Source organism: Ambystoma mexicanum, chromosome 1p, assembly GCF_040938575.1.
Source record: "Ambystoma mexicanum isolate Mex_15411 chromosome 1p, UKY_AmexF1_1, whole genome shotgun sequence".
Lineage (NCBI taxonomy): Eukaryota > Metazoa > Chordata > Amphibia > Caudata > Ambystomatidae > Ambystoma > Ambystoma mexicanum.
Window position 1 is genome coordinate 625,499,456 of NC_090921.1, and position 19,140 is coordinate 625,518,595.

The 19,140-nt window shown below is 49.7% G+C and overlaps 1 protein-coding gene across 1 annotated transcript in view; it reads left to right on the forward strand.

Annotated features, from left to right (window-relative positions):
• The window catches only part of LOC138577245 (fibrillin-2-like), a 454,244-nt gene that overhangs the window by 310,266 nt on the left and 124,838 nt on the right, over positions 1 to 19,140 (forward strand). Inside the window, exons 18-19 of the mRNA XM_069649613.1 lie at positions 16,357 to 16,482; positions 18,020 to 18,145. Of these exons, the coding sequence (XP_069505714.1) occupies positions 16,357 to 16,482; positions 18,020 to 18,145 (252 nt within the window). The remainder of the gene's footprint in view (positions 1 to 16,356; positions 16,483 to 18,019; positions 18,146 to 19,140) is intronic.

Sequence of the window (19,140 nt, forward strand, 5' to 3'; positions counted from 1 at the left end):
ATTCAGGACCATTGAGTCGACTGTATGGTTCTAACCTCAATTTGTGAAGCCTCGGCATGATAGGTACACCCCAACACTTATTTTCGCATTTCATCTGATGCCCGATAACTTAATTTGTTTGATTTATGGAACAACATTTAATTCATGTTGCTATCTTATCTGGGCAATATATCTCAAAGACCAGAGGTTGGTATGGAAGATAACAATACATAATGGGCCGCAATATGAGTGTGCCGGTCCGGAAATAACGGTGCCGGTAAGCCTACCAGCACCATTGTTTCCGGACCGGCACACTACGACTCTGCGGGCGGGTGCTGTCCCGCCCACCAGGGTCAAACCTGGCGGGCGGAACGGCACCCGCCCGCGGAGTTTCACAGAAGCACCGGCACCATTATTAACGGTGCCAGTGCTTCCGTGTTCCCCATTCCCATTGAGTCGGATAGAATTACAAAATGACTGTCGCCTGACTTCCCAGCCGTTAGACTCGGAATGCCCGGTGGCACCGGGAAGTCAGGCACCGGTAATTTATTACGGGTCCAGCGGCAACGTGCCGGTTTTACCGGCACAGTTACCGCCAGACTCATAATGAGGCCCAATATTCCTTAGTTAGCCTTAGCATCTTACTGTGCCAGGGAATATACATCATTGGGCCAGAGAATATGAAAAGGAATGTCAATAGATATGACAGATGTGCTACAGATAGAGCTCAACAGGGCTACCTAATAAAAGGATTTGTTTTGAAGCACAAGCCACTCTGTTCCAGAAAACAAAATATACTGTGCCACAAAGTAAACCCACTTGTGCCACTGAAGAAACCCAAGCGTACCATGTAATATCTTCAAACGGACCAGAGGATATCAAACGCCCAACTGTGCCACAGCAAATAGCCCCACCTGTGCTAATGAATAACCCCCAATTGTGGCAGAGAATAAGCCCCACTCTGACACATCTTAAGCCCAATTCTGCCAAAGAATAAGCCCAACTGTGCCATATGAAATACCCAACTGTGCCAGAGAATAAGCACAACTGTGCCACATGAGATACCCAACTGTGCCAGAGTATAAGTACAATTAAGCTACAAATTAGCCCAACTGGGCCAACAAGTAAACCTAACCGAGACGAACAATCAGAGGAACTGTGCTATAATACACTGTTCCAGTGAAATGGCCGAATTGCAGGTTCCAGCAGTGATGAGGGGCGGGTATTAGCAGTTCACTGTCGTCTCATTGTTGCTGCCATTTAAGAAAGTTATGTTTGGGTTCCGTACCCCTGCAATCGCTGCCTCACAGAATTCTGCCCCAACCGCTTACCCAATTGCCAAAAAAATGCTCTAAGTAGGTAAGCGTGGCTAAGTAATTTTTGGGCATTGCCTCTTCATATAATAGTGGTGGCTGAAGAACTAAAAACATATAACCACATGTGTTTTGTGCATCTGTACCCAAAATGGCAATAAAGAGATTCTCAGGAGCCCCAAGTCAGTGCTAGAAGAGCTGTGAAATCAAATACAACGGAAGGAGATGAGTTTAATGAAGTCCTCAAAGAAAATGGGTGACTTTTTACAATAAGCATTACAAATATTGCCATCGTTTAATGATGATGCATGCTACAAGTCGTTTCACAGGTGTTGGTTTGACTTAGCTGGACATTACATGCATAATTCATCACTTACAGAGGCCTCTAGCACTTTAGAACCCATTCATGTTCTGCCTCGTATTACCTGCAACTGCTGTTCACATGTCCCCTGACCATGTTCTTTCTTCCCCCTCCATTCTTATCTCTCTCTCTCTTCCCTCCTACTTGCTCTCTCTCCCCTCACACCCCTCTGCCTGCTGACGATTCCTGAACGGAGTATTTCTGCATTTATCTGTGGCACCATATGAATCACCAATAACAAAACTATTTAAAAATGTGCTTTGGGTATCAACACATAGCTGTTAGATCCCACCCTGATGGGGCAGCCGGCGGAGAGGGAGAAGCTCAGGGCCTGCGTCGGGCCTGGTCGAGGAGCGAAATAATGACATGACATACTCTCTCTGGCTCGTGCCCGGACCTGCCTGCCTTCCGGCAGGGTGGGCCCTTTATTCTTTGTGCGCCTCACGTCACTGCGCCTCCGGGATGTGAGGCGTACGTAACAATATCAGCCAGTATAGAGAGTGGAAAGTAATTATATTTCACTTTTCGTGTTCCCAGACCAGCTACCATTGCCTATCACACGGCTGATATGATTTCAACATGGTCAGCATATTTAAGGGCATCGGGTTCACCGGGTCGATCTTAATGTTCTTTCTACCTTCATTCACCTTAATATCCATTGTGTCGCTTTCACCGCCATCATATCACATCAGTCTGCTTTTAACTATGGAAGTGGGCAGGAACTACAATAATTTCTTAGGGGAATACAGGAAGAACATGCTCGCCCTTAGCACTTCAGGGGTTAATCCTCACCACCAGCTGGGATAGCAGCACCTGCATCAGTTTCCACACGGCATAATTATCTCCCTCACCTTTCGGGCATGTCGCTGTCATCTCTTCAACATCCGTAAAGTTTGTTCCTCTCTCACTGTCCATGCTACCAAACTTGTAATTTCCTCCCTCATCTTTTCTCGTCTTTTCTATTGTTCTTCTCTCATCACTCTGCCATCCACACCCTCTGTCTTCTCTCTCCTCATGACTCAGTTTCCAACTCACTTTCTCAGCTAAAATGGCTTCCTTTCCATTCCCGACTTAAATTTCACTTCCTTTGTCTGGTCTTTAAATCTCTTCATGACCTTGCTCCTCCTTACCTCTCCTCTCTTCTCTCATTTTACACCCCCTCTCGCTCCCTTTGTTCTGCCGATCTCTTCTTACATTCAGTTCCCCCACCCCCTTGTGCTCCTCTTGTATCCGTTCCTTTCAGCTCCTTGCCCCCTTACACTGCAACGCCCTACCTTTCTCTATCCATTCCTCCCCTTCCTATTCTTCCTTCCGCTCCTCACTGAACTCTCTTCCTTTTCATTCCGCTCGCTGAACCCCTTCCCCTCTTACCATTCTTTAACTCTTTCTTGTACCCTTCTCCGTGTTCTTTATTGTCCCCCTTCTCTTCTAAAGCTCCCTTCTTCCTACTACTCACTTCACTCACTACTCTCTCTACCCCTTCTTCTTTCTCCAACCTCTCCTCTCTTCTTCTTTCTCATATGTAAATTGTTCTACATTCTGATGTTCTTGTTTGACTCATGTTTATCGTTATTGCTTCTACTGTTCCTTGTTTAATGTATATTTTGTTGTTCATTGTAAAGCGCCTTCGATTAAGGCGCTTTATAAAACAACAAATACAAATACAAATAGTACGGTGTCCTACGATCCTTAGCGATGGTCGCAGCACCAGGAAAGACTGTGCCTTCCAAAATGCAGCTTTCTGTTCCCCACTTGAATAAGAAGTACCACCCCAAAACCACATCCAACAATATCAAGTGACTACATAGAAATTACATTTATGTTTTCAGTTCTGTGGACAACTTGACATTACACACACTTCCCCAAATTAGCAGGAGATTGCCGCTTTGTGTATTAAACTAAGGCCACGGGTTTCCGGCGCGCAAACGCAAGCCACATTTTTGGAGGCCTTGCATAGAGTTTGGGAACGTGCCCCACTTTCCATTGAATTAAAAAGTTTGGCCGACACACACACACGTGCGCATGCGCAGTCTTCTGGCAGGCCACAGCTGGCCCTAATGAAATCGCGAAGAGAGTATGTCTCACGCTGATAAATCAAAAATGAAAGAAAAATAAATGGCACCTGAAGAAGGGATTACATGTTTCCAGCGTTGTTGGCACCGAGACACAGGGAAGACGGCGCTCCTGGGACTGGCCAGGGTTGCAGCCAATGGCAGGAGCGAGTGAGCGAGCGTGCCAGGAGCGTAGGGCTCTGCACAGGCCTTGTATTGTGCTGCACTAATGTGCGCCAGACCTTCCGATCATTGACACCAAGGGAACCTGATATGCACAGCGCAGCAGGCGCCCCAGCCTTCATTCCTCCGCCTTTGCAGATAGCCCAAATGCAGGAGTGCCAGAGTAGCAGGGAGGATGGGTTGAAATCTATGCTGCTGAAATCCTGACCTTCTAAAAGCAGTGTGCCCGGTTGAAACATTTGACTTTCAGCAGGACAAATCCACTCCGTTGCGCGAAGTGAACCGCAGTCGTGCTTCAAGTAAAATACAATTTTTAAATCTCTTAGGGGCCGATTCATGGAACAAACGTGCGCCGAAAATCTTTGCGCAAGCAGGCGCAAGCAGGCGCAAGCGGAAAAAAACGTGCGTTTCATGGAAGTCCCTGCGTGTGTACACCCAGGGATGTGCGGCAAACCCGTGCATGGCGCACAAGTCACTGCAACATCCCGAAAGGCGTGCGCGACGCGCACAGTGAAAGCGCACAACCTCGGCGCATACACCAGAAAGTGGGCGGGACACGGGGCGTAACGCGCGGAATGGGGAACAACGCGCGAAAATAAGGGCGTAACTGGGGATGTACTGCAGGGAAGCAGACGGAACGCCCACACGCACTCGAACCACACATATTCATGGAATCGAATAGGGCAAAGCCACGCACAGCCAAAGACACGCACAGGCCGAAACACGTCCGCCACACGAAGGCAGGCGGTAGCGTCCCTGCGCATTACAAAAGTGGCAACATACAGCAATTGGGCCTGTGCGAGCGGGCTATGTGTATTTCAGGGGTTCGCTACGCGGGCCTGGGGGAGCGGGCTACGTGTATTTCAGGGGTTCGCGTGAAGTTTCTCACGCGATCGGGCCTGGGGGAGCGGGCTACGTGTATTTCAGGGGTTCGTGTGAACTTTTTCACGCGATCGGGCCTGGGGGAGCGGGCTACGTGTATTTCAGGGGTTCGCGTGAAGTTTTTCACTCGATCGGGCGTGAGGGAGCGGGTTACGTGTATTTCAGGGGTTCGCGTGAAGTTTTTCACGCGATCGAGCCTGGGGGAGCGGGCTATGTGTATTTCAGGGGTTCGCGTGAACTTTTTCACGCGATCGGGCCTGGGGGAGCGGGCTACGTGTATTTCAGGGGTTCGCGTGAACTTTTTCACGCGATCGGGCCTGGGGGAGAGGGCTTTGTGTATTTCAGGGGTTCGCGTGAAGTTTCTCACGCCATCGGGCCTGGGGGAGCTATGTGTATTTCAGGGGTTCGCTTCACGCGATCGGGCCTGGGGGGGAGCGGGGTACCACTCACCGTCTGCCTTGCGTGTAGAAGAACGCGTAGCCAACACCTGCTGTGAAGTAATAGCGTGTGAACCCCAATGGATGGAAAACACACGCACCGCACGAAAAGCACGTAAAGAGCAGTTCAAAGGCACGCGGGATCTCCAAGCCCTGCCAGGGCAACGCCCATGCGTGAAACGTCACAGACGCGCTTACGCTGTAAGGGCCTTTGGTCCAATGAAATCGCGTACTCATGCTGACGCGATTACGCGCTAAGGGCCTTTCCTCGAATATCACACTAACGTGCAGGATTTTCACGTGCCAAATCACTCCGTATCAAGCTGGCCACGCGAAAACACACGGAAGACCACGCTCCTGCCCAGAAGGCCGAATTACTGCCCCCCAGTGCCCCGAGCAGCCTCCCACGTGCCATCTGCTGCTGCCTGCCTGCCTGCCTGCTGCCACCGTGCCTTGCCATTTGGTGCCTGCACATCAGCCATCTGCAGGGGTCCAGTTGCTGTGACCACCCCTGCAGGAACAGAAGACTCCCGACTCGGATAACATCACTCCTCAGCCTAGCCCCAGGACCCAGTTGCCCACCCACTCCTGCCCCTGGGGTTGCCATGTCGGGCACATCAACATCTGGCACCAGTGGCAACCCCCGGCCAGAGAGGCAGAGGGGCACCAGCTTCACTGCCACCGAAGTTGGTGTCCTGGTGGAGCAAGTCCTGGGGCAGTATGATGCCCTCTTCAGATCGTCCTGCGCCAACAAGGAAGGACGGGAGAGGATCTGGGCCGACTGTGTGGTTGCCATCAACGCAGAGGAGGTGGCAACCCGCACCATCCAGAAGGTCAAGAAGCGCTGGGAGGACTTGAGGTCCAGGACCCTCATAAAGGCCCGGCGCCTCGTGGAGGGGGGCTGGGGCCGCATGAGTTCCATCCAGATGAGGGTCCTGGAACGCGTACACCCAGCGCTCCACGCCCAGGTCCTTGAGAGGGAGACCCGTCTGGAGTTGAGCGGTAAGTGGCCAAGCATTGCTGTGTGAGACAGGGCATGTTGCAGTGTGCTGGTTGTCTGATACTTGCCTGTATGTGTGACATAGGCCATGTACGCATGTATGTGTGCAGGGACATCATGGTAATGCATGTGCGACCAGTAATATGTGAACCGCACGGTTGTTGCATGTGTTTAAATGCGACATGGGGAGCCCTATGCAGATTGTACACATGAGAGCATGGCAGTCTCTGTTCCTGGACATGGGTGGGGGTGAGGGATGGGTGCTGATGCCGGGTACATATATGGTATGCATGTCTGTGTGCCTGACCTGCGTGTCTGTGACTTGTGAATGCCATGGATGCATGACACATGTCTGTGACAATGTACTGATTCACTGATGCAGCCTAGTCATCCTTGTATCCACTGTGATTGGGGTGTACGGGGCCAGATGGATGTTACTGAGGTGAAGTGTGTGCATGTGATAGGCATGACCCATGATGCATGTGAGTTCCACTACATTGTATGTTTCGAGAGTCCATTGGACATGTATGGAAATGTCCATGGCATGCACCATGACTGTCACTGTGTGTGTTTTGCCTGGACTGACACATGTGTTGTGGAGGGACATGATGGAAGTGTACTTTGACAGTGGCACTCATCTGCTATTGCTTCCTGTCTAGGGGACCATTGTACAGTACCCTGATGCTTGTGTTCTATGTCTCCCTCTACGCAGCGGCTAGTGAAGAAGAGGGCGGAGACGGCGCTGTGGAGTAAGTCGGCGGGGATGCCCCCATGGCTGCAGCGGAAGGGGTGGGTGAGCCCCCACAGGGGCCTGCTACGGCGGAAGACGGTGAGGAGCCATCCAGGTTGGTGGTTTCCACAGAGGAGGAGGCCGCCACTGAGGCGCACATGGGGCCTGGTGGGGGCATCCCTGCTGGTGCAAGTGGTGCAGTCCAGGGGCAGGGGCAGGAGGCAGCACAGGTCACCGTGGAGGGGCCTGTGCATGTCGCTGTCCCTGACCCTGTGGGTGCACCACCATGCACCAGCAGGGATGCCCCGTCCCAGGCCCGTCAGCAGGTAGAGGGGATGTCCATGTCATCTGACTCCCCTCAACCTGCGGACGAGGGGACCCCTGGCCGTATGGAGAAGGTCCTGATTGGGGTCGCGATGCGCACGGCTGTGATTCGTGATGCCGTGCATGCTTCCCAGGAGGAGCACGCACGTCATCACGAAGAGCACCGTGCCGATGTGGCCCAATTGGGATCGTCCATGTTCGGGGGTTTCCTGCATGTGTCGGCCAATCTGGCGGCCCTCTCCTCCTCTGTGGAGACTATACGCCAGTCGTTCTCCTTGCCGTCTTCCGGCCCAGATGCCACCAGGGCCCCCTGTGGACCTGCCCTGACCAATGCAGCCAGCTCGGTGGGGATCCCATCCCTGCCACAGTCGGGAGTCGGAGGTCCAGCATTGGTGGACACCACAGCAACTGTACCCCAGCAGATGGAGGATGTGCCGGCATCATCAGGCAGGGCACATGCACGACGGCGTCGGTGGATCCCATCAGCCTGGATGCCGTCGTGCTGGCAGAGGCAGTTGCGTCGGAGGCAGCAGCAGAGTCAACGTGGGAGGCATCATGGCTCGGGGCCATCCACAACGGAGGGGCAGGCATCGGCCGGAAGGCAGGAGGACCCAGGACAGGAAGTGTCTTCCGTGTGGCTGCGGTTGGGCCAGCAGATAGGTGCGGAGCGGCGGCGGGCGGAAGAGGCGCGGCTCACGATGGTCAGGGCAGAGAACTCCATGCGGAGGGCCCTGAGGCGGGTCGAGTGCCTCGAGGCAATCCGCAGGGGGTTGGAGGAGCAGGTGGCGTCGTCCCTGCGGACCCTCAGGGCCATGGAACAGGACCGCCTCCGGGACATAGACGAGGAGTTTGATGATGCCCTGGCCTGGAACACCATGGAGTGAGCCGCTGGACTTGCCCGCCGCCTTTGTATATAGTTCTTTAGTTTTAGGTTTCATTTGTTTCTTCTTATGATATGGAGTCGATGGACACAGCTCCACTTTTTGTATATAGTTGCATTTTAGTTAGGGTTTTTTGTAGGTTTCCTTTGTTCAGTTGGGCTCATGGACCCTTGGATGTTTTGTCCATAGTTCTTTATTGGATTGTTTTATTTTTATATTTTTGATTAATTCTCCATGGAGCAATGGTCTTTGCATTTATTTTTATCTCTGAGATTGATTTTATTTTTAATGTGACTTTGAACAACATTTTTTTGGATTTGGATTTGTAGTTTTGATTTTTTTGGACGGACATGCAGCTTATCTTTTTTTCATTGCCATTGTAGTTTGTTTCATTTCATTTGCATTCAATTTTTTTTAATAGAATTTTGTTTTCATACTTCACTGTGTGGTATCATCTCATTGGTTTCATGCATGTCATGTTGGGTGTTTTCCCATTCATTTGCAACCATTGTGTGTGACGGACATGGGTTCATTTGCTTTATGAACATTGGGGGTGTAACATGTAATTTCCATTTCCATGTGGGTGAATGGGTTACTTGGTAGGGCCTTTTGGCTGTGGAGGCTGACCATAACGCACATGATTTGGGATTGTGAGGACCTGGGTGCAGGGGGACATGAGTGGGGGCCTGGTGGAGGGTGCCCCTGGATGCTGGGGGGTGCGGGTGGTGGGAGACATGAGTGGGGGCTTGGTGGGGGCTGCTCATGGTGGCTGGTGGGTGGGGGTGCTGGGTGACATGAGCAGGTGTGCAGGGTAGTCCCCTGTGGTGTCGGCTGCCTGCAGGGGCCGTGGAGGGTGTACAGGGAATACCTGGGAGCACACAGCCAAATCGCGTGTAGAATTTCCCACGTACCCCTGTCATACACGTACCCAGCCAAATCACGTGTGGAAATTCCCACTCACGTACCCGGCCAAATCGCATGTGGAACTTCCCGCGCACCCCTGAAATACACGTACCCTGATGGAATCGCGTGTGGAACTTCCCGCGCACCCCTGGAATACACGTACCCTGCTGAAATCGAGTGTGAAACTTGCCCCGCACCCCGAAATACACGTACCCTGCTGAAATCGCGTGTGGCACTTCCTGCGCACCCCTGAGATACGCGTACCCTACTCCCACGGGCCCAATCGCGTGTGGATCTTCCCGCGCACCCCTGAAGTCCACGTACCCTGCCAAATCGCGTGTGAGACTTCCCGCGCACCCCTGAGATCCACGTACCCAGACAAATCGCGTGTGGAAATTCCCGCGCACGTACCCGGCCAAATCGCGTGTGGAACTTCCCGTGCACCCCTGAAATCCACGTACCCTGCCAAATCACATGTGAGACTTCCCGCGCACCCCTGAGATCCACGTACCCAGACAAATCGCGTGTGGAAATTCCCGCGCAGGTACCCGGCCAAATCGCGTGTGGAACTTCCCGCGCACCCCTGAAATCCACGTACCCTGCCAATTCGCGTGTGAAACTTCCCACGCACCCCTGAGATCCACGTACCCAGACAAATCGCGTGTGGAAATTCCCGAGCACCCCTGAGATACGCGTGCCCTGCTCGCACGGGCCGAATCGCATGTGGCAATTCCTGCGCACCCCTGAAATGCACGTACCATGCTGAAATCGCGTGTGGAATGTCCCCCGCACCCAGAAATACACGTACCCTGCTGAAATCGCGTGTGGAACTTCTCGCGCACCCCTGAAATACACGTACCCTGCGGAAATCGCGTGTGGAACTTCCCGCGCATCCCTGAAATACGCGTACCCTGCTCGCACAGGGCCAATCGTGTGAGGTACTTCCCGCGCACCCCAGTGATACACGTAGCCCGCTTGCCGTGCTGGTACAGGGTTAGCGCAGCCCTTTGCGCTGGATTGGGTATATTGATGGCTTTTCCCTGCGCGAGAGGCGTTCTTGGGGGCGTAACTGGCGCTGCTGCAGGGTCGCTGCGCCACTGTGCGCCACGGCTGGTTTTGGTGGCTGGAATCCATGAATACGCTGTGCGCGGAAATGGATTTTGGCGCACGCGGCTGGCGCAGGGATTCGCACGCGCACACTGTGCGCCTGCCGCGTGCGCCACTTGTGCGCTGAATTCTATGAATTACCCCCTTATTGTCATCTAGCCCCTGGCTTAAGGACCTCCCAAATGGAGGAGAATACAGGCAGAAGGGTGCACTCTGCCATGACGCTCAACCCAGTGGATTCAATGGGAAATAGGCACTAAATCAAGAGTCTGTCAGATTGTTCACCTGGCAGAGCAGTGTGTTTACATTTAAACAATCATTAAAGTGGACGCAGCAGCAAACATACGGTGGCAGAGGACAACATCCTACACAGGCTTTATGAAAATGCCCTCATGATGAAGCCAAAGGCTTAAAAGCTGGGCTCAGCTCTCAGGTAGCCCCCGCCTGCAATGGCTAGCATCAATTTATGAAACTGTCCTCTGAAGTGGGATGAAAGATGCATCTAATGGTCCAAAGGAAGGAAGGCGTACTAGCTACTCAGCCTCCCGGCCTCCAAAGGTGGAGGGTTGATCATCACGTACATGATATAATATGACATTTATAACACACCTATACAAAAGTGTTTCGAGGCGCGACGAGCCAAGGGAGGGGAACAAAGGGAGGACGGACACCGATCCTACTAGGCCAGGTGTCAATCAGATCACGCAAGTGCGCGGGAAGGGGGAAGGGACAGTGCTGTACATGGGAAGATGATAACAATAAGTAAGTGACGGCCAGCAAGTGGCAAGTGCAGCGTAAGTGTGGACATCAGGTGTCAAGGGTTGGCAGGGGGACTATAGGGATCCAGAAACTGTCCCAAGTGCGGGGGTGCCAGGTCCCATTGGTTTAATGGCTCCACTCAGGACCAGCTTTCAAAACTGTCATCAAGCACCTTCAAATTACGAAGTTGGCTCCGCCCCCGATGTCCTCTCCTCTTGGACACTCCTTCTCTTAGACAGCCCTTTTACCACCTTAGTGCCCTGTGACCTCGCCTGGCCCCATATGCGTCATGTTTCATTTCCTGCCGGCTCCATGGAAATGTATGTAAGTACTACCTTACCTGGCAATCGCAAAGGGAATACATACCTCCTCCCATGCTATGCAAAGGGAGCGGGAGTGTAAACTTAAAGACATAGCCACACTGGTCTGCAGGAAATGGGTGAGGAGGACAAATCCAAGATTTGTGAAAGGCCAGAAAAACGGAAGCAGAGAGAGTCAAATGCCAGTCCCCCCTGACCTGTGAGCGACTCTATGACACTTAGCTAGTCTTTCAGGGACATCATCAGACTTTTGTAAATTCCGTTAACTTACAGGACAGCCAGCCCCTGTTTACAGCTCTGGTAATCAGTGTCAGAATTGTCCATTTGTTCAAGGATTCGTGCCCCCCTAGTTCATCTCAGTACTGATCTCCCCCTTGTTAAGGAAGGCTTCACTTGATCACTCAGTAATGAGCAATGTGTGGTTTATCACAGGCTCACCTTGGATTGCTAGGATCCTGGAGAATGTTTCTAGCCTGCCAACATTGCAATTTGTTATGTTAAGTTGATTCATATATCGTCCACTTGCTGCCATTTTCATGGTCCCGAGGGGCTCACGTGGCTCTGCGCTGAAAAGTGGCTTGGTTGTTTAGTGAGGGAGAGAGGGATAGGATGTTGTGCTCACCTGTTGATGCATGCAGAACCAGGAGCAACTGGCATCTATGCGTGTGAGCTTTCTGGATGTGCTTTGTTTTGTGCACTGGGCTTTATTTTGTTTTATTTATTTTATGTATTTACTATATAACGCACATCACTCCTAGCGGCCTCATTGCACACAATTGGGTTTGTTGTGCCCAGTGTTTGACTTGTTTGTTGTCTGAGGTGGCTGGGTGTGTAGCTTGGTTATAGTGATGGGCAGCTTGCATTATATGGTGGGTTCATTCACTCACCCTCTGGGTGTGTTGTAGGTGAGGAGTGTGAGTTGTGTGGGCGAGAAGAAGAGCTAAGTGGGTTTGGGTGATCTCTGGTTATTGTAGTTATATTATTGTTTTCCATTCAAAATGTATCCCTGTTTTCCTTGTTTCCGGTTTATGGTTTGTAGAAGCAGGGAGTGCAAGGTTTGGGCTGGCGGTTCATGTAGTGGTTGTTAAGTGGTTGATCTGGGTAATATATGCGAGTTGAAAAGCCAGGTTTTTAGACTTTTCCTGAAAGTGAGGTGGTCTTCCGTCTTTCCTAAGAATTTTCATTTCTCGTAGTGTCTTGTGTCTATTTGGCGGTCAGTGCTAAATCTTAAGTCTATCCTCAGCCGGTATCAGTGATTTTAGTTTGGATTAATTTGTTTGTTGTCTGTGCAGTGATTCATGGGCAATGCAAAAGGGTTTGAAGTTGATGTGTTTCTTTATTGGTAGCCAGTGTATACTTCTTAGGGCTGATGTGAGTCTCCTCTATTTAATCTCAAGAGTAGTCTTTACTTGATAATACCAAGGAGATGATTGTGAGGTTTCTGTGTGCAAAGTTGAGGTAAAGGAGGAACCCTCTTATCAATCGGAGGTGGTAGAAGCATTTTCTAGCTATTGCGTTGATTTCTGGTTGTGGACAAGGTGAGTTTGTTGTCCATCGGGTTTCCCAGTTTTCATATCACTGTTGACATCTCTGTTTGGGTTCTGATGGGTGGAGTCAATTTAAGGAATGTCTGTGTTAGACTGTTTTCTTGTTGAGCGATTAGTATTTCTGTTTTGGTTGGGTTTACTTTGAAGTTGTGGTTTGCTATCCAGGTGTTTATGCCAGTGAAGAGGTGTTGGCTGTCGTTTGCGTAGTTGTAGGCTGTCAGTTCAGGGGTTTGAATCAGTTTCATTAGCAGGGTTTTATAGATGTAGAAGAGTGGAGGGAGGCTTCATCCTTCTGGTACATTGCATGTGATTTTTTGTGTGTTTGATATGTATAGTGGAATGTGGGTTCTTTCTATTCAGTCGGTGATAAAGATTTCAGCCATTGTAGTGCAGAGCTTTCTCTGCCGGTTTCCTCCACCCTCTTGATTAGGAATGTGTGCCTGATCGTATTGAAGGCAGCTGTTGTGTCCATTAGTACGAGGGCATATTGGGTGTTGTTGAAGAAAAACATGTTTTGGATACATTGCAATCTGGTTTCCATCCAAGGCACTGCCAGAATCCGCACTGGTCGCAATGTGGAACGATGTCTTCAGACAGGCAGGCGAGGGTCATTTGTCCCTGTTATGTTGAATCTCTGCAGCCTTTGACACAGTGGATCATACCATTTTGTTTGCTCACTTGAAAACCCTTTTTGGTAAACACACCCTACCTATGCGTGGTCCTGCACTTTTTTGGAGGGAAGATATCAGATGGTTATAGTAGGCACTAATGTCCGATCCATCACCCATTACGTGTTGAGTACCACAGGGATCTCCTCTATCTCCATGTTTGTTTTATATTTATATGCAACCTCTTATGAGTATTTTTCAGAAACATCATTTGGTTTTCCATTCATACACCAATGACACTCAGGTGTATCTTAAGACATCTGATTTAAATGGGAACCTTTCCTTCCTTGAGAGTTGTCTTGTGGAAGTCAGACAATGGGCGACTAATAATGGTCTTGAACTGAATCCTTATAAGATAGACGTGAGCCTGTGGGGTCCTAAACATCTGTTGTTGAAGGATAATAACTCTGTCCCTCTCCACCCATGTTGTTCGGATTACCTACTTTGTTTGCCAAAAAGTAAAGGACTTGGGGTGATCTGGGAGCCAGATCTCTCCCCCACACACCAGGTCAATGAAGTAGTTTGATTAGCCTTTTTTTCTGCATCTTCTCAGGCAAACACTTTACTATATACCGAAAGAAGAACAGGCATCTTTTGTGGGGACTCATCAATTTGCGCCTTGATTACCTTAATGCTCTTAATGCCTATATCTCAGACTGTCACTTGCTCAGGCTCCAGGTGGTTCAGAATGCCGCTGTGCGCATACTTTTTTAACTTTCTAAATGAAGCGCAATTTCTCCTTATCTAAATTCCCTCCACTGTTTTCCAGTTCTCCATTGCATTGTTTTCAAAGTCTTGTGACTGGTTTTCAAATGTTTACATGGTCTTTCCCTTGCGTATCTTAAATGAAAAATTCTTCTGGTTGTACCAGCTTTCCAGATGCAAGACTAGAGGGGACAGTCGTTTTTCAGTCATTGGACCATAGCTGTGGGACCACCTTCCCTTAGAGCTTCGCCGCATGGAAGCTATGTGCCTTTTCCAGAGAAAATGGAGAGCCTTCCTTTTCCAATACATTTCTGGTTTCCCGGTTATTTATGTGATTGTTTATCATCAGCGCCTAGACTCAGGTTTCCTGCCCAGCTCCTGTTGGGATACGCAAAGCAAATCAAATTCTTCAATCCAACATGGGCACCTCAGACAGTACCAAACAAAAACATTCCCACAGCCACACCTTGTTAAGGATACCCAACAAGGCAGAAATATGTGGCTGGAGTTGCTGGTGGTACTCTAGTTCAGAGAAGAATTGCCCAGCAATTTGGGTGCCTGATGAGCACGGCATACTTCTGCTCTGCACACATCCGTGGGACTGTCCTGCCCCAAGATTATCCCTTGTCAGCATCTGTGGCTCCAGATTTTAACTACCAAGGATCAAGACCGACATTTACAGACAGCAGCTTAACCTACTAATTGAGCTTTGAAAATGACCCATGAGGGTCGAAACACGTTTTGGCTACACTGATAAATCATTAATTCTTTCATTTCCATTGGCGAGTTCATGCTCTCAGACAAATTACATCACCCAGCGCATGCGTTGAAGGTTTCATACCCATTGTAGACTAAACCTGGCCAGGAACAATAGGGCACTGTCCCAAGCAAACCTGACCACACGCAGCAGGACATTCCCATAACCACCAGATTGAGTGCAGTGTTCCGCCTTTCTAGTGCTCCCAGTTACTCTCAACTCTAATGGAGAAATCGCAACATACTTATGCAACCAGATGATTGTCTGCCTCAATATAGTTTCTGTGCTACAATGAGATAATGGGCCTCATTATGAGGCTGGAGGCTGGCGGCTACGGTATGAGCGGTGCATGTAAGGCACCGGCACCGTTCATAACGGGCCGCCGCATTATGAGTTCTGCTCGCGGGTTCCTGACAGCCCGCCAGGTGTTACCTGGCGGGCTGTGGGGCACCCACGAGCAGAACTCGTAATGCCGCCAGCACCGTTATTAACGGTGCCGGCCCATCCATGCTCCCCACCCCCAATGGGGATCGGGAGCTTGGCATTACCGCCTCCCGCGAATGGGCAATTACCGGCCCACTCATCTCGTAATGGGCAGGTTATATCCCAATCGCGGGAGGCGGTGCCGGTAGCGAGCATGGCGGTAGCCATGCCTGCCATACAGGCACGGCTACCGCCATGCTCGTAATGAGGCCCAATGTGTCTGAAATGTGATTACGAGTGACCTGCTCTATGCAAAAAACACGATCACCCCTTAATGGCGAAATATTAAAAACTGGGCAAATAGTGTAAATGCAAGAGGGAGGGGTGCAGCCTGCCAAAGTACACTAGGTGAAGCCTACACACATCATTAAATCACACACATGCACATTCCCTGTGGTGTGGGTAGTGCTGTGGGAAAGGCAGTGCCAGGTTTAGTTGTTTCACCGCGTGGATTTCTTAAATATGTGTATGCTGGCAATTATGCTGCCATCTAGTGGTTGGATGCGGAATTCTATGCAGTTTTCTAAACACCTGAAAAAGATTGTTGACGTTAGCCAAGACCTGTATGAAATGACATTCCCCTGTGACGTCAAATGGAAACTCCACACGCACTTACTGACCATTTACAGAATATGTTTTTCACTGCATAGCTCTTGGAAATGTTTTTGTTCTGCGTGTTCTCTATATATGAAAACATTTGTATTTTTCATTTGTCACGCTTCAGATGTTTTTTTTTTTTTTTCGCCCCTGCACTCGGTCACTATATCCGTAGATATGATTGGAAATGGAAGGCGTGTTAGTCAGAAGGAAACAGCATGGGACAGGGAGAACATGTTCCCCTCCTAAAATGTCCCACGTCCCTTCCCACTTTCCAGTGCATTCACATGTTCACCTTCATACAGACCTGCACATGTGAAGCTGAGAGTCTTACCGCTGTCTGCTCCTGTGCTCTCCTTCCTCCCGCAGACATCAACGAATGTGCCTTGAATTCTGAGATTTGCCCGAACGGCATCTGTGAGAACCTGCGGGGCAGTTACCGCTGCATCTGCAACCTGGGCTACGAGTCGGACACCACCGGCAAGAACTGTGTTGGTGAGTCTACAATCCGTCATGACCTAGAGGCCATCACTTATGAAAAGTCACGTTTTTAATAATAATGTACTGGTGCACTACAGCACTACTGTGTGTGAAACCTACCAGTTGTTTGCATGCTATTGATGCCTACCGCTTCCTTAGGACTGCTCAGGTGTAAAATGGCCGACCTAGAGCGAGGCAGAAATCCAACTGTGAAAAGTGAATGGCTGTGTATTGCTGTCCCGATGGCACTCATTCCACATTTGAATGCATTCAAACCCTTGGAGAGGGAATCCAGCGTGCCCATAGCCTGCCATTGCAAAGTGCAGAGCTGCAGTGGCATTCCACTGCCGTTCAACATGGGGTCTCACCATTGCAAACCCCCCCCAAAAAATGATGTTTTAAAATGGTGCTGATTCGCGCTGAATTCCTAGTGATGAATTGAAATGCTGATTGGTGCTTCAGTTAGCTGATTCCTGAATCAGAACATGTTTGTATTCCACACTTTGGATTTCCAAATATTGATAATGACCCAAATGTCATCCCGTTCTCAATGCAGACGTTTTCTTTCAGGTTTAACTTCAAGTTGATTGCCTTTTTGCATACAACTAGAGTATTAATTGATTGATTGTTTATTTGTATAGCGCCTATACACAGTGTGTTTCAAAGCGCTTCCAGGAGGGAGGGAACATGGGAGAAACAAATTACATTCTTACAAGTCCTTAAAACAATTTAGAATGTGAAAATAACTATCTTACTAGGCCTGGCGACATTTGGAGGGGTGGGGGAGGGAAAGAACATGAGAACAAACATGCATGATGACAATTGATGTAGTGCAAGTGAAAAACAGGAGGAAGGGGGGATGGACAGACAGGCTGCTATCAAAGGTCAAGGGACACATGATAGGAGTAAGTGCCAATGGCATGAGGGACAGAAAGAGGGGGGGAGAGGGGTGGCAGAGGGGGGGGATAAGACATGCAGCCATCAAGCATGTCTAAGCACGGATATGAGGTAGCAGAGTGCAGAGAGGGAGAGAGACCACACCAAAGGAGAAACAGGGGAGAGAGGGCAAGAGGGTCGTAAAGACAAATAACAGGGGAGGGGCATGGGATATGGAGGGGTAGGAGAAGAAAAGGGAGAGAGGAGGAGAGGGGGCAAGGGGACAAATCAGGTGGGGAGGGGGATGAGTGGAGCAACACGGAGTATGGAGGGGGTGGGGAGACAGGGTAGCAACACGGAGCATGTGGGGAGTGGGGGGACAGGGGAGCAACACAGAGCATGGAGGGGGGATGGGGCAGGAGAGCAACACGGAGCATGGAGGGGGTGTGGGGGGACAGGGGAGCAACACAGAGTCAGCCATGCTAGAATTATTTGTGCATTCGCTGAACCCTCTGTAAGCTCTGTGGTGATGCACTTGACATCAAAATTGACAGCATTTTAAAACGTATGTCAAGCACTGATTAAGTGTGCTATATATGGTCTGACCATTATGTGGCAAGCTCACGTGTGTGCTCTTCGGGCTATGTAACTTTAACTTGTTCTGTTTGTCCCCCAGATGTGGACGAGTGTGCAGTGAACCGTTTGCTCTGTGACAATGGTCTATGCCGCAACACGCCGGGCAGCTACTCTTGCACTTGCCCTAAGGGCTACATCTTCAGGATGGAAACAGAGACCTGCGAAGGTAAGAAGTCCATGCAGCGTGGGCGCGCAGAAGGGCGCGCGCGTGGGTGTGGGTGTGTGTGTGAGAGAGACTATGCATTCCCTTTTCAAATCTTGTATTAAATAAAAGAGGGTGGGTCCTGAATGATAATTTTGTATGCAAAGTATTATTTTGCACTGGCAAAAACCGAGTTCTAAATATCAGTGCCGGTTTATATATTTTTTTTAAAAAACATCAGCATTGTACCAATGTAGAGAAAGTCTTACAAAGTTCATTTTCCCCGCATGTTAAAGTGTGTATTTCTCGGTGGTTTGTAGCGTGCCACACACTAACATGAGCTGCTTTCAGGGCAGTAAAAGGAGGATAAAGTAGGGTGGGATGGGAGGGAGGCAGGAGATGAGATGCTCTGTGTAGTATCTTTCTCATCTGGACTTTTATTTTATTCTGAAGATCCAAAGAAACACTTTTGTAGAGGCACGTTATACATGGCATATCATATCATATCATATCATACACTGATCATTGAAAATGTATTTATTTCTTAGGGCAGAGGTAGTCGTATATTCTTGCCAGGTCCATCGGAGTAGGACAGTCTACAGCGACTCCTTAAATTTAAAGTTGTAAAGTCTCAGGCTCAAGGATAACTTGTTTCATAGTTTTGTGCGAAGCATATTCGAGCTTTTCCCTCTAAAACTGTCTCCATGGAACTTCTCAGGGGAGATCCAGTCTCTATTGGCCGGTCTCAGGTAAATTGCAGGGTTCCAGCTGTTTTTACAGACACATTTTTCACCACAGATTTTTTTCCTCCACATTTATTAACTACTGTTTTCCTACAAAATGCGGGGGGGACCCCGCATCTCCCTTCCCCCTATCTTCCCCCATAAAATATTGCCTCAAACAATCCGACCATCTTCATTTTTCGGGAGGGTAAAATGCAGTAAAAACGTGTGATAAAAACATCTGCAGTGAAAACTCCTCAGCAAAAGACTGGGTGCTGCTTGCCTGCCTGTGACGTG